Source organism: Canis aureus, chromosome 8 (assembly GCF_053574225.1).
Source record: "Canis aureus isolate CA01 chromosome 8, VMU_Caureus_v.1.0, whole genome shotgun sequence".
Classification (NCBI taxonomy): Eukaryota; Metazoa; Chordata; class Mammalia; order Carnivora; family Canidae; genus Canis; species Canis aureus.
This window is the reverse complement of record NC_135618.1, coordinates 51,604,626-51,620,381: the sequence shown is the minus strand read 5'-3', so window position 1 is coordinate 51,620,381 and position 15,756 is coordinate 51,604,626. Positions and strand designations below refer to the sequence as shown.

The following is a 15,756-nucleotide window of genomic DNA, read 5'->3' as shown; positions in this document are numbered from 1 at the left end:
ATGTTTCATTACCATTATACCCCAGGAGACATAAGGAACTAGGTCTTATAGGTGTTATGGGGGATTAGAGTCCATTTAACAGTCCACCTGTTGGGACATCTGGGTGGTTCAGCAGTTGAGCATCTGCCTTTGGCTCAGGGCGTGATCCCGGATATGGGATCAACTCCCACATTGAGCTCCTCACATGGAGCCTGCTTCTCCCTCTGCCTATGTCTCTGCCCCTCTCTCTGTCTCTCATGAATAAATCAATAAAATCTTAAAAAAAAAAAAAAAGTCCACCTGGTGTCTTAGTATAATGTTATAAAGTTAGAACCAAGATTTTTTTTAGATTATTCTCTAAGGTTTATTTATTTATTTAGTAAAGATTTTATTTTATTTATTTATTTTTTAAAGATTTTTTTATTCATGAGACACACACACACAGAGAGAGAGAGAGAGAGAGAGGCAGAGACACAGGCAGAGGGAGAAGCAGGCTGCAGGGAGCCTGATGTGGGACTCTATCCCTGGTCTCCAGGATCAGGCCCTGGGCTGAAGGTGGCGCTAAACCACTGCACCACTGGGGCTGCCCAGGTTTATTTATTTTTTAAGAGGGTTGGGTAGGGGTCATGTGTATAATTTGAGAATGCACTAAAGATATTTGTTAGTTTTTTCCTCCTTTTAAGAATCACTAGCGTGGAATACGTAATCCAGAAAGAGTCTTCCGTATTTGTCATCATATTTAAGGCTGTTACGTGTTAAGGAGTGCAGGGTAGAATATTGCTCTTTTGATACCCTAAAATCATGACTGCCCAAGATTCGTAGGGTGTATCATACCATTGTGGCAATAGTGCCTAACTTGATAATAGTTTTCTTTAAAAGTACTTATTTCTAAATTGCGTAATATTTGTTTTTTTCTTAATGTGTTACAAGTGATTTTTGGCAACCACATCGTTTTTCTTTACCAGTGTCAACCTATAAAAAAAAGTTGTAATGATATTTCCCTGTGACACAGTACATTTATTTTTGAAAGCAACTATAGTGTGTTTTAGGATTATTTTTATTTATTTGACGATTTTACTTATTCATTCATGAGAGACAGAGAGACAGAGACATAGGCAGAGGGAGAAGCAGGCTCCCTGTGGGGACCCCAATGGGAACTTGATCCCAGGACCCTGGGGTCATGCCCTGGGCTGAAGGCGGTGCTAAACCACTGAGCCACCTGGGCTGCCCCCTGTTTTAGGATTATTTTTAAAGGGAAGATTTAAGGGGCTCCTGGGTGGCTCAGACGGTTAAACATCTGCCTTTGGCCCAGGTCATGATCTCAGGGTGCTGGGATTGAGCCCCACGTCTGGGACTTCTCATTTTCCCTCTCTTCCCTGTTAATGAGTATGCATGCTCTCTCTCTCTCTTGCTCTCTTTCTCTCTCTCTGCCTGAAATAAATTAAATGTTTAAAAAAATAGAAGATCTAAAATATGTAATTGTTGGAGAATTTCAACAAGCCTGTCAGTCCTTTGGGGATATGCTTGGGTCTACTAGAGGAACTTTATCTGAATAACTCTACAGTCAGTATTTGCCTGTTTTCAGGACTTTTAAAAGATGGTTACATACATTTTTATACTGATAAAACACTCTGCCTTTTCCTCGATGATAAAGTCCCAGTCTGGTTTCAAGACTACTCCTTTTGGGATTTCTTTAGTTTTTAGGTGTTAGTGATTCTTCGCTAACTAACCTTCTCTGTCTTAACAGGCCATGTTTGGCATTTAACTGGAGAGCCTTCAGGGTTGTGGGTGAAGGAGTGGGCAGGTTTCTCTGTAGATTTTCAGTCTTTGTCCTTCCTCTGCTGGGGAGGTCATGGAGTAAGAGATTTCCTTCCAGTCTTGGCAGTTTCCCAGGCTGAATGGGATGTTTCTAAAGTACTTCCAGGACTTGCTGACAAAAGAGGAAGATAAGCAATACAAATGGGAGCTGAAGCAGGGTTTCTTTTTAAGGCAGTCAGCTAGCTTGGGTTAAAAATAAAGGCCAGGAGAAAGTGAGTCAAATTAACATGGTGCCTTAGATTCATGAGCCTTTAGTGAACTGTTTAGCATAACCCAATTATTTCTGTTAAATACTGAACCTGAATTCACATTTGTGTTGGAGATTAAAAGTATACCAGGTTTTATAACTGCAAATATTCTTAGCACCAGGTAAGATAAGAATTTATGCTAGATAATGTACAGAACCTTGGAATACTTTAATTAGCAGTGGATTTTCTCATGTCTCTGTCTCAGCCAGTGATTTTCTGATTTTATCAGAGTTAGTGGTTTTGAATTTTTCTAAAAATTTTTTGTACTGTCTCAGTGGTCAGTTATTAAGAATTTAGCCACAATTTTGAAAGGTATTGGGGATCCCTGGGTGGTGCAGCAGTTTGGCGCCTGCCTTTGGCCCAGGGCGCGATCCTGGAGACCCGGGATCGAGTCCCACGTCGGGCTCCCGGGGCATGGAGCCTGCTTCTCCCTCTGCCTGTGTCTCTGCCTCTCTCTCTCTCTCTCTCTCTCTCTCTCACTGTGTGCCTATCATAAATAAATTAAAAAAAAAAAATTAGAAAGGTATCAAAATGGGTAGGCGATAAAATATTAAGAATTTATAGTTTTTTTCTTTCTTAGTAAAGTGTTATAGGGACTATTTTAGATGTTTCTCAGGCATTGATAGAGTGAATTGCTATTTTGCTAGATATTTAGAATTTGTTACTGTTAATGTCAGTAATAGTTATCTTTTACTGATATGAGAGCTGTTTTGTTTCTGTATCTTGGCTAGGTAAATCCTTTCTGAGCTTTAAGTTCCAGTTCTTAGGTGTGATTAATCAGTTCAGACACTAACGGGTCTTTGGTTTCATTGTGCACAGTGAACTTAAAGCTGGTGCCACATGTTGCCTTTCTATTTAGAATAGTTAAATATGGGATCCCTGGGTGGCGCAGCAGTTTAGCGCCTGCCTTTGGCCCAGGGCGCGATTCTGGAGACCCGGGATCGAATCCCACGTCAGGCTCCCGGTGCATGGAGCCTACTTCTCCCTCTGCCTGTGTCTCTGCCCCTCTCTCTCTCTCTCTCTCTCTCTCTGTGTGACTATCATAAAAAAATAAAAAAAAAAGAATAGTTAAATATAGTAAACAATATAAAACCTAAAATACTGAAGTATTAATTAGTAAAAACAAATCAAGTCTTTTATCTATTATACCTTTACTGTAAAGATGTTTCTTTATTTTTATTTTTTTATTTTTATTTATTTTTTTTTATTTATGATAGTCACACAGAGAGAGAGGCAGAGACACAGGCAGAGGGAGAAGCAGGCTCCATGCCCCGGGAGCCCGACGTGGGACTCGATCCCGGGTCTCCAGGATCGCGCCCCGGGCCAAAGGCAGGCGCCAAACCGCTGCGCCACCCAGGGATCCCAAGATGTTTCTTTAAAGTCAGATTTATTGAGGTTTCATTTACATGGTATATAGTTCTTTGAGTTTTGACAAATGCATGTAATGTTGTAAACATGACCACTTCAGCAAGCTATAGAATAGTTCAATCATCCCAAAACGTTTCCTTGTGCCCCTTTATAGTCATCTTCTACTCTCAGCCTTTGATAACCTCTGGTCTTTTTTTCCTTATAATTTGATCTTTTCAAGAATGCCATAGATTTTTTTTCTTTAAATATATATATTTTAAGTATTCTCTACACCCAACATGGGGTTCAAATTCACAACCCCAAGATCAGGAGTTGCACATTCCATAATTGAGCCACCCAGGTGCCTCAAGAATGTCCTAAATTAAAAAAAAATTGTGGTAAAATGCACATAAAGTTTATCATTTTACAATTCAGTGTACCAAGTACAGTTGACCCTTAAACAGTGTAGAGGTTGAAATGCTGACACCCCCCCTTCTCCCCCCCCGTTGATAACTTTTGACTTCCCTGAAACTTAACTACTAACAGCCAGCTGTTAAACGGAAGCCTTACGATAGTTAACACGTATTTGTGTGTTATATGCGTTATTTACTATATTCTTACAATAAGCTAGAGAAGAGAAAAATGTTAAAATTATAAGGAAGAGAAAGTATGTTTACATTACTGTACTGTGTGTCCTCATATAAATGGACTAGTGCAGTTCAAATCTGTGTTGTTCAAGAGTCAACTGTAAATTCATGATGTTGCACAACCATCACCACTATCTAGTTCCAGAACTTTTCATCACCCCAAACAGAAACCACGTACCCTTTAAGTAGTCCCTTACTGTTCTCCCCTCCTCTCACCCCCTGGCAACCGTAAATCTACTTTCTCTATGGATTTGCCTATTCTGTATATTTTATATAAATGGAATCATATAATATGTAGCCTTTTGTTTCTAGCCTCTTTCACTTAGCATAAAGTTTCAAGCTTCATCCATGTATGGCAGGTATCAGTACTCATTCCTTTTTATGGAATCTTAATTTGGAATTCATAATCTTTCATTGTATGGATATATACCACATTTGGTTTATCCATTCATTCTTTGGACATTTGGGTTTCCACCCTTACTTTATTGTGAATAGTGTCATGAACATTCACAAATTTTTGTGAGCAGACCTGCTGTCAGCTCTTTTGGGCATATACCTAGTGGATTTGCTGGGTCAAATGGTAATTTTTGTTTGTTTGACTTGAATTGCCAAATTTTTCTTTTCTTTTTAAATATTTTATTTATTTATTTGAGAGAGAGAGCACGAGCACGAGTGGGGGGGGGGGGGACAGGCTCCCTAGCCAGCAGTGAGCCCAATGTGGGACTCTATCCCAGGACTCTGGGATCATGACCTGAGCTGAAGGTGGACGCTTAACTGACTGAAGCACTCAGGTGCTTCTTGCCAAATTCTCAAGTGTTTGTACCATTTTACATTCCCATCAGTTATTGAGGGTTCCATTTTTTCAGTATATTTGCAACACTTTTTTTTTTTTTTTAATTATGGCTATCCTAAGTGGGTGTGATTTCTCATTGTGGTTTTGATTTACATTTTCTTGGTCATAATTATGTTGAGCAGTTTTTTATGTGCTCATCGGCCATTTGTAGATCTTTGGAGAAATATTGCTGTTCAAATATTTAAGCTCTTTTAAAAATTGGATTGTGTATCTTTTTGTTGAATTATAGGAGTTTTTATTTTGGGTACTAGACTCTTGTAAGGTACATGATTTGCAAATATTTTTGCTGATTTTGTGAGTTGTCTTTTCACTCTCTTGATAGTACCCTTTGAAATGCAACAAAAGGGGCAGCCCGGGTGGTTCAGTGGTTTAGCGGTTTAGCCCTGCCTTCAGCCCAGGGCCTGATCCTGGAGATCCCGGATCTAGTCCCATGTCAGGCTCCCTGCATGGAGCCTGCTACTCCTTCTGCCTGTGTCTCTGCCTCTTTCTCTCCATCTCTCTCTCTCTCTCTCTGTCTCTCATGAATAAATAAAATCTTTTTTTTTTAAACATTTTTTTAAAAAATTTATTTATTTACGATAGTCACACTCAGAGAGAGAGAGAGAGGCAGAGACACAGGCAGAGAGAGAAGCAGGCTCCATGCACCGGGAGCCTGACGTGGGATTCGATCCCGGGTCTCCAGGATCGCGCCCTGAGCCAAAGGCAGGCGCCAAACCGCTGCGCCACCCAGGGATCCCTAAAATCTTTAAAAAATAAAAAAAATGAAATGCAACAAAAATATATGACTTTAAAATGCATTATTTTTATAAAATAAAAATTCAGAATTTAAGTGTATTGTTGAGGCAGCCCTTTCTAATTTTGGTGGCTTTTCTGTGTTCATAAAAGTTACTTTTTAAAAAAAGATCTTATTTATTTGTTTGAGAAAGAGAGTAAGAGACAGACTTCCTGCTGAGCAGGGAGCCTGATAGCCTGGCTTCATTCCAGGACCCCAAGGTCATGACTGGAACCAAAGGCAGATGCTTAACCAATTGAGCTACCCAGGTGCCCCATAAAAGTTACTCCTAAGATCATATGCATAGGTCAAATTTTAGTTATTGAAGTTTAACTTAGAAGACTAATTTTTACTTATTTTAAGTAATTGTAATAGAGTTTGAACGAAGATCATCATCTAATCTGTCTGTATCCCTCCGCTCTCTATGCTGGAACCACTATGCTGTTCTTTTCCCTATGAAAGTTGTGTGGTATAAGATCGTATCCTCTGCTAACATCTCAAACAAGTGGGGAAATTGAAGCTAGTATATAACTACTAAGTGCAAACTAGTTTGGTACACATTTTGAGAGTTTGAGGAAGGAGCTGAATAATGGGAGGTTTTTTTTTTTTTCCCTGAAATCAGAGAGCATTTTACACTCCTAGTTGAAACTTCTGACTTTACACTTCTGTTCTTTTAGATTATAAATTCTTAACAAGATTGGAACCATCTTAGTTCACCTTTTGGAGACATTAGTTCTTAGTTAATGCTTTTGTAGTAAATGATCAATAAAATATTGATTTGAATAGAATGCTTAGGAAGTGTGTGTTGAAGAAAAGTTAGTGTTGATTTTGGTGAGGAAACTGTATTCCACAGTTGAGAGAAAGGCCTCAGTTAGGAGAATGGGTGATCAGTTAGTCAACAGGTAACTTATATGCCATCTAGGCAATGGGAGTGTGTGATAGGCAACATTGGTAGTCCCCTGCCCTTTTGGTATTTACGGTCTCGTGGCAGAAAACAGTTAAATAAGCTTTTCAAATGGTAAGAGCTGGGATGCCTGGGTGGCTTAGTGGTTGAGCATCTGCCTTTTGCTCAGAGCATGATCCTGGAGTTCTGGAATCGAGTCCCACATCAGGCTTCCTGCACGGAGCCTGCTTCTCCCTCTGCCTGTGTCTCTGCCTCTCTATCTCTCTGTGTCTCTCATGAATAAATATATAAAATCTTTTTAAAAAATGATGTAAGAGCTAAAGAAACTATTATGTTCTCTGGTAGCACATATATAGCAGGGACTATTGGCCTGACTCAGGGGAGTCAGAGAATTTTCAAAGGAAAGCTGAAGCTTGGAGGATAAAGAGAAATTAGCTAGGTTCAGCAAGGTTTGAGGACAAAGCCATTCCAGGCAGGCTGGCTGAGCAAGATGATTCTTCCTGTGGCAATGAAAGATTAGGATGGATGGTGCATAGAGTGTAAAAGGAGTGATTGGTAGAGATTTAGCTATAAAGGGAAGGAAGGTACATAGGATGATAAGGGCAGTGAGAGGATATCAGATTTGTGTTTTATGACACTAATGTTGCATGTGGAGGAGAGATGGGATAGAGATGAGGATTAGAAGTGGAAACATACTGCCTGACTGTTCAAATAGTGCTGTTTATTAGAAAGTAGTGGTTAGATGATGACATCATTTATTAAAATGGGAATTCCAGGAGGAAAGGAGCCAGTTGTTATGTTTGAGGCATTAGAATATTGAGATTGTTTAATTTTATACAGCTGGGTACATAGGTATAGACCTCAGAGTAGATATCAATGATGGAGGGCTAGACTTAGGAGTTGATGCCATGCAGGTGGCAAATATTGCCATTGGCATGGATTGAGTGGGAGAGTACAAAGTGAGATGTATAGAGGGCCTAGGGTCAGGCTTTGGGAAACTTCAAGATTTTGGGGTTTGGTAGAGGAGGCTGAGCAAGCCCTCAAAGGTTCCTAAGAAAGTAGAACCACGTAGGAAGAAATACAGAGTTTAACATCCCATAAGCCAAAGGAAGAGAAGAATCTGGTTACTTTGACTTCTCAGGATCTCAGCACAGAGGATTATTGTGAGAATTTTATTTCTTTTTTCTTTTTTCTTTTTTAAAAGATTTTATTTATCTATTCATGAGAGAGGCAGAGAGACAGGCAGAGACATAGGCAGAGGGAGAAGCAGGCTCCCGGCAAGGAGCCCGATGAGGAATTTGATCCTCAATCTCGGGATCACACCCTGAGCCAAAGGCAGACACCCGGCTGCTGAGCCACCCAGGCGTCCCTGTGAGAATTTTAAAAGGAGGTTTTCATTCAGCCTACCTCATTCCTCTGCAAGGTACCTTTGTACAAGGCACAATGTGCTTAACTCTACGTAGCCCTGTGAAAGCTGCTGAGAAGATGAGTAAGATAAAGCCTAAAATATGTCTTGAATTTAGCAACCTGGAGCTACATAGTTGGTTTTGCAGAAAGTAATGGGGCAGAAGTTGTATCAGTGTGGATTGAGGAGCTAGTAGAGGTGAAGAAACAGGGTGGGGAGTAGGGGACAACTCTTTTGTTTGCAGAGAGCGAAGGCAGATTGTTTGGTGGAGGGTCATGCGGGATTGATGGAGTTTTTCTCTTTGTTTTCTAATATTTTTTAAAATAATGTTTTTGTATTTTTATTTTTTTAAGATTTTATTTATTTATTCGTGATGAGAGACAGAGAGAGAGAGGCAGAGACATAGGCAGAGGGAGAAGCAGGCTCCATGCAGGGAGCCCGATGTAGGACTTGATCCCAGGACTCCAGGATCATGCCTGAGCCACCCAGGCATCCCTGTTTTTGTATTTTTAAATGAGAGACATCAACATTTTACATGTGTAAAGAGAAGATTCAGTTCAATGGGAAAGTAGAAAAGGATATTTGCAAAGTTAAGAGAAGGTGGAAGTAGATGGAATCCCAATCAAGGCCTAGAATTGGTTGCAGACGTGTGATGGTATTTTTTTTTCTTGGTGAAGTAGAATGTGAAAAGGTCTGTGTGTGTGTAGGGGGTTTAAGAGAATATTTTGGAATCTGAAGAGAATGGGGCAGGTTTGGATAATGCTTGTAAGAGAATGGGAGATGAACATTGGAGGATTGGGGGATGTGGTGCTTACTTATGAATGATGGGTAATTGATAATAGGGTTTGTCCAAGGTTGGAGTTCTAACAGATTTGTGTGAGGAAAATACTAAAAGAGCTTAAGGGGATTGGCAAGAGTGTTATTGAAAAGATAGACCATGAACTCTAAGCTGAAAGAAGGAAGTGAAGAAGGACTTCATTTGGACTGGGAAAAAGTAGACAGTTACTGGAATTAAAGTTGCTTAAAAAAAAAAAAACAACTTTAGAGTGGTATTAAGAGAGAAAGTGTCAAAAGTAAGTTATTAGTGAACATTGAGCAAGATGAACTGAAAATTATGGAATTTTAGGGACAAGTAGGCCACAAGTGGCAGCTCCAACTTCAGCAGGAACAGTTTCATTGGAGTGCTGATGGTGGAATCCAGGTTAGTGAATTGAAAGTGAGCTAAGATGAGGAAGGTAAATTTTTTCCAAGCGTTTTGGCTGTGAAGAGTCTAGACAATGAAAATTAGAAGGAAAAAGGCCATTAAAATTTTGCTTTTTTTTTTTTTTTTTGAGTATGCCTTAATGTGGGGCTTGAACTCATGACCTCAAGATCTAGAGTTGCATTCTTTAGTGACTGAGTCCCCAAGATTTTGACTTTTGTTGTTGTTTTCCTTTAACAACAACAAAAGACTCAAGGGTTGCTAAGTGATGAGCAGTAGGAAAGCGGGAAATCCACAGCATACCTCAGAAAATAGGGGGAATGTATAGATTCAGAGGGCTGCTGTAGCTGGGACATTTACTTGTTCCATTATGTGAGGGTGATGGGAAGAAAGGCTGTGTGTGAACATGTAGATGAATCTGTGGATTTACTGGAAGGAAGTTGGCAGGCACTAGTGGAGTGCTGAAGAACTTGAAAGTTAAACAGAACTGAATGAGTTCTTGCTCTGCCTTTTACTAGATGTATAGCACTCGGTCATCATTATGGAAACTTAACACATCTGTGAGATGGTCATTTATTATCTTTAATGATCATAATAGGATTATGTTGAAGATGAGATGAAATACTAAATATATGTAAACAGCTTGGCTAAGTTGCTTACCAGATGTGGTTAGAGCTCAAAACTGTTAGCCTTTTTTTTTTTTTTTTTTTTTTTTAAGATTTTATTTATTTATTCACGAGAGGCAGAGAGAGAGGCAGAGACATGGCAGAGGGAGAAGCAGGCTTCATACAAGGAGCCTGATGTGGGACTCCATCCCGGGACTCCAGGATCACGCCCTGAACCAAAGGCAAGCACTTAACCGGGCTTAACCGCTGAGCCACCCAGGCGTCCCTAAAACTGTTAGCCTTTATTATTGAGAGTGCTGTTAGAAGAATGGCTTGCATTTCTCATGAAGTAGGAATGTGTAAGCTCATGTACGAAGAGCTGGGGAAAGGAGGAAGGCGCAGAAAGTTTGCAAACTGTTTTGGTAAGGAGAGAACCCTATCTAGGGCAACACAGGCAGTATTGAAGACCCCGTTGTAGTCTGAGAAGTTCCTGGAGTGGTATGTTGACTAGTCTTTACCACTGAGGACAATTGTGCGCATGAAGCAAAGCTTAAAATCTGATGTAGTACCCTCCTAGAGTTGCTTTGTGTGTCCTTTCTGATTAATTTGGTTAGAGGGTCAATAAATATTGTTTGAGATTCCTTGGAAGGAAAATTATACTGAAGTCACATTTTTACTGTGTTTCCTAAAGATGTTATTAAAAAACAAAATTCATAATCTTTAAAATCTTGGGTTAGAGCATATTCAGTGATTTTTAAATGCAGATGCAGGGTTACAGGGAGCATGATCCATAAGACCAACCTTACTTGATACCACTTGCAAGTACAGGGGTCCCCAAGGCTACTCTTAGGTTGCATAAGTCACCAGAAGGACTTACTGACCTCAATGAAAGCTGTTCTACTTGTGGTTACAGTTTATTACAGCTAAAAGATGCAGATTAAAATCAGCTACTGATAAAGGCCCATCCAGCAGAGTCCAGGAAAATTTTGAATGTGGAGCTTCCAATTGTAGTTTCCTATTGAAGTCATGAACACAGTATTACTCTTGTAGTGTTGATGTGTGACAGACAGTATGCATGGAATATTACCAACCGTGGAAGCTCATCCTAGCATTGGTGTCTAGAGTTTTTTATTGGGACTCCATGATCGACTGCCCACATGCATAAACTTAATTTCCAGCCCTTCTGGAGGTTGAGCTGGTTCTTGTGACTTAAAGCCCCCTCACCCTCATAAATCACATTGTTTTACTTTCTGGCGTGGCTCAAAGCCCCCAGGTGAACAAGGACACTTTTATTAGGCATGACATTCCAAGACTTTAGAGATTACTTGCCAGAAGCTGAGGGTAAAGGCCAGACCTCCTTTGGTCATGGCAAAATTATTTACAATTTTGCAAAAGTAGTTAAATGTATTTTCATATTTTGAGTCTACATTGCTATATAGTTGAGTTTGATTAGTGATTGAAAATCAGTAACAAAGAACCCATAAATAATTAAGATTTGGTATTATATACACTTCATACTTGTAGCTAAGGAAGTTTCATCAAGAAATTGTATTAACTTAAAAAAATTATATTAACTTAATATTTCAGTGTTGCAAAACTGATGTAAGCTCATAATTTTGGCATGATGGTTCAGTTCTGTTTTACTAAATTTGAACTCATTGTTTTCTCTTGTGGGAAGAGTTTCAAATAATGAAGTCCGTGAACCTCCCAAATGAATTTTTTAGCCATAGACTCATATTTTAGTGCAGAGATTCACCTTTTCTTCTATTCCTCATGAAAGCGTTATCAGAATCCAGGTGAGTAACAGGCATCATAGGGATAACGTTGAACTTATTTCTAAGATAAATCATTTTCAAGTGGTATTAACTGTCAGTAATGAAAAACTCACAGCATATTCTACAACTACTTTATGACAGTGACACTATTTTTGCGCACCATTGCTTTAGAGAATAAATGCATTCCCACCTCATTGGCTTTAGTGCAAATCTCATCTCCTGGTTGATATCCATTACAAATTAGATTTCACTGTGAGAGCAAAATCCCTTAATAAGCCTAGTTAAAAACAACTTGAAGCAATATGATGCTTATTTCAGTGGCACCACTAGGTGTGGTGTTTGCATCAAGTCATTTTGGGGTGCTTTATGGAAATGCTTCCTTATAGGGAATTCCCTGACTTCATACTTCCAGAGTGGTGCTTTTTTTTTTTTTTTTTTTTGGTTGCTTTTTAGTGCTTACAAGAACTGGATGAAACCACATGTAGCCAGGAGGTACTATCCCCTAGCACATGGTGGATTGTTGATGAGAGGTCTGAGGATTTGGGTCATTCAAATAAATGACTTCTCAGATTTATTATGTTTTCTGTATACTGAGAATAGGTAACTAAATGAGCGGTAACTATATTTGCATGTGATTTGTATGTTATAGTTAACATTTAAATTCTCTTCGGTACTAAAAAGTTTTTTGGTTGCCACCTTAAGCCTCTCTATCTTCAAAGGCACAGAGTGGCTTTCCATCTCAATTTTTGCTTCAACATATGAACCCTAGAGGACCATAGTACAACTAAAAGCACCTAACCCATGAATGATATTTGCTTCATGTTTGAACAACAAATGTTTTAACCCACTGTCTTCACTAATATTGTAACTACTGTCTTACAGATTGACTTGATGCAAAACATCACAAAGGCTCCATATTATACAGTATGCGATTTTTGAGGTATGAGCTTTAGAAACTTACCTCTCATGTGGCATGTACATCAGGCTTTAACTTCACTTTAATCATTTGGGGGAAATTTATGCATTTCTTATTTTTCTCTCTCTCTCCATAATATTTTTAGAGTATTAAAGGGGTTGTGGAGGTATTTTTGATCCTTGCTAGTGTGTGTGATTCTTAGTTTTAACAGATACATTTTCTCTTATCACTAAACTGAGACACTAATTCTGGCAGATGAGAGAGTTTTTTCAGCCCTTATAACTGGCTTAACATTTATACCTGCCTTTTTGAGTTCAAATCTATTTTGTGCCTTTGCCTCATTTTAAGTGCTAATTTCCGTTCGTTAAGTTTTCTGTTTATTGGACTGGGCGGTGGTGTTGGTGCTAACAACCTGATACTGACTTTTTTTTTTTTTTTTTGAGACCTAAGCAGTCTTGATATTAAAAAAAGCAAGATTTCATTTAAATGTTGAACCATTTTGTGCTTTTGATTATAGTCTGTACTTCAGACTACCTATAACCTGAATTCTGGTTGGAAATGATCAGTTTGTTTTTAAAGAACTTGGTAACTAGTGAGTTTTTAGACAGCTCTGAGACAGTAGTTCTAACCCCAGTGATTTTTTTGTGATATTTCTGAAAACCCAAACTCAGGGGGAAAAAAAACCTTGGTGTTCATAACTCATGGTATTTTAAAACCTGTATTTTTTTTTTTTTTTTAAGATTTTATTTACTCACTCATGAGAGACACAGACACACACACACACACACACAGGCAGAGGGAGAAGCAGGCTCCATGTAGGGAGCCTGCCGTGGGACTCGATTCCGGGTCTCCAGGATCAGGCCCTGGGCTGAAGGCAGTGCTAAACTGCTGAGTCACCTGGGCTGCCCAAAAACCTGTATTTCTAATAAACTGGGAACTTGTTCCCATTCTTTTTTTCCAGTTTAGTTTGAAATCAAATGCTTCATAGGTAGAAATGGATTTGTTGGTAGGAGATGCTTAATTTCTTCATTGAAGAACTTAAAATCAGCTGCTGTATATTGGGTATGAAAGCTTGTTTTGATTGTATTCCTATGCTCTTGAACTGCTTATATATTTGTTAGACTGGAAATCTTGAGTTTAGTATTATGGTCTTATTAACTTTTTAAAAAAGATTTATTTATATGAGTGCACTGAGAGGAAGGGTAGAGGGAGAGGGAATCTTAAGCAGACTCTGCCCTGAATGCAGAGCTGAAAATGAGGCTCAATCTCATGTCCTGAGATCAGGACTTGAGCTGAAACCAAGAGTCGGATGCTTAACCGAGTGTGCCATCCAGGCGCCCCAGAGTCTTAGTAACTTTGAGCATACCCTGTAAGCTAAGTATTTCTTAAGAATTTATTATCTTATTAAGTCTCACTACAACTGTACATGTGAGATAGGTATTATCCCCATTTTACGCAGAAAACAACTGAGGCTTGGAGATTAAGTATCTTGTGCAAAGTACCACTTAATCTTTTTGGTGGTAGAGCTGGGATTTGAGCCCAGATACATTTTTTTTTAACCCATATTCTCTGCTGCCTTATGTTTACTGCCTTGTCACCAGAAAAATGATACAAATACTTAATTCTTAGTAGTAAAGGTAGCATATTGATATATATAAACATAATTTAAACAGGAAATTCAAGATGTTTAAATGTTGGTAGATTTTCATTAATCTTGTATCCATTCATTTGCTAGTGGTTTACTTATCTAGGTTGTGTTAGGTGTCCTACATAAACACAAGTTCAAAATCTCTCAGAAAAGCTCTTATTAAGCTCTCTTTTATTTTTTAGTTCCCTTTCAGAAGGTATGGTATATTATGGTTTATTGTAGGTGCGCATTTAATGTGCTATTTTTAGAAATATGAGAGATGTCCTTACATTCATTTTAAAAAGCTCTCATGTTCTATTTAGTGTTAATGATATTTAAATGCTTATAGATTTAGTATGCTTAGAAAAAAATTCCCGTACATTTTTTTCTTAAAATTCCATAAATTATATTTTTTCATCTATTGGAAATACTGAGTTTTATTGACAAGTGAACCTTATATGTTTGAAGGAGATATTTTATTATAGAGCCTTAGTTATTTTTGTATGCTAGGGTCATGGAATTTTACTAAGTTTCCATTTGAGAGCCTTTAGGAATAATTTAGACTTGTACCACTTAACCAAGTTTAATTGGACCTATTGTTTGCATTTTATATTAATAGTAGTTTCAGTAAGTATAGATTGGGTTGTCTGAGTTTATGCCAGATTTCATCTTTAATATTTTTGTGGGTGGGGCAAAGAAAAATGATAAATTGAAATATATACACAAACATTGAAGGTATATTTATTTATTTATGATTTTATTTATTCATGAGACACAGAGAGAGAGAGGCAGAGACATAGGCAGAGGGAGAAGCAGGCTCCATGCAGAGAGCCTGATATGGGACTTGATCCCAGAACCCCGGGATCACACCCTGAGCTGAAGGCTGATGCTTTTTTTATTTTATTTTTTTAAATTTATTCATGATAGACATAGGGGGAGAAAGAGGCAGAGACACAGGCAGAGGGAGAAACAGGCTCCATGCAGGGAGCCTGATGTGGGACTTGATCCCGGGACTCCAGGATCACACCCTGGGCCAAAGGCAGGCGCTAAACCACTGAGCCACGCGGGGATCCTGAAGGCTGATGCTTAACCACTGAGCCACACAGGCATCCCTGAAGCCATTTTTATATAAGAGGGAGGAGCCATAAGGGTCAAGGAACAGGCTAGTTTCTGCTCTTGCCAGTGTGTTCCAGTTTCCCAAATGGTTGTGGGTTCAGAAGATGTTTTTAGTACATACCATAAAAGTGCTTTTTTTCAGAAGGTTGTTCCTTTCAGAATAGTATCAATAGGACAGGAGCTTTTTTCTTGGTATTTTTCATATGCTGCTGGAGTGTTGTCTTATTTCTTCATGCTTTATGTTTGATGGTTGGAAGACTAAGACTTGTGGGAAATTATGAAACTCAGCTCCTTGTTGTACTGATGAGGACACTGAATCGTAGAGCTGATCCTTAGATGAGAATAAGGACTAATTTTGCCCTGGTGCTGCACCACTTGTTTATTAGTGGCCAAGTATCAGGGATTATTCTCCACAGTACTTGACTTTTAAAAAGATGATGGAAAAAAAATTAAAAAAAAAAAAAGATGATGGACTGCAACCTTCAATCAGCATTATTGGATTCTTGATATTTTATTTTTCTCAATTTTTATAATTTTAATTGA

General features: G+C 38.7%; 1 protein-coding gene across 4 annotated transcripts in view; it reads left to right on the top strand.

Moving 5' to 3' along the window:
• The window catches only part of SMG1 (SMG1 nonsense mediated mRNA decay associated PI3K related kinase), a 107,557-nt gene that overhangs the window by 13,603 nt on the left and 78,198 nt on the right, over nt 1–15,756 (top strand). The window contains exon 2 of one of the 4 annotated variants that reach the window (XM_077906752.1): nt 12,437–12,494. The exons of the other annotated variants lie outside the window; for them this stretch is intronic. Coding sequence (XP_077762878.1) covers nt 12,481–12,494 — 14 coding nt within the window. The 5' untranslated portion in view covers nt 12,437–12,480. The remainder of the gene's footprint in view (nt 1–12,436; nt 12,495–15,756) is intronic. 4 annotated transcript variants of the gene reach the window in all.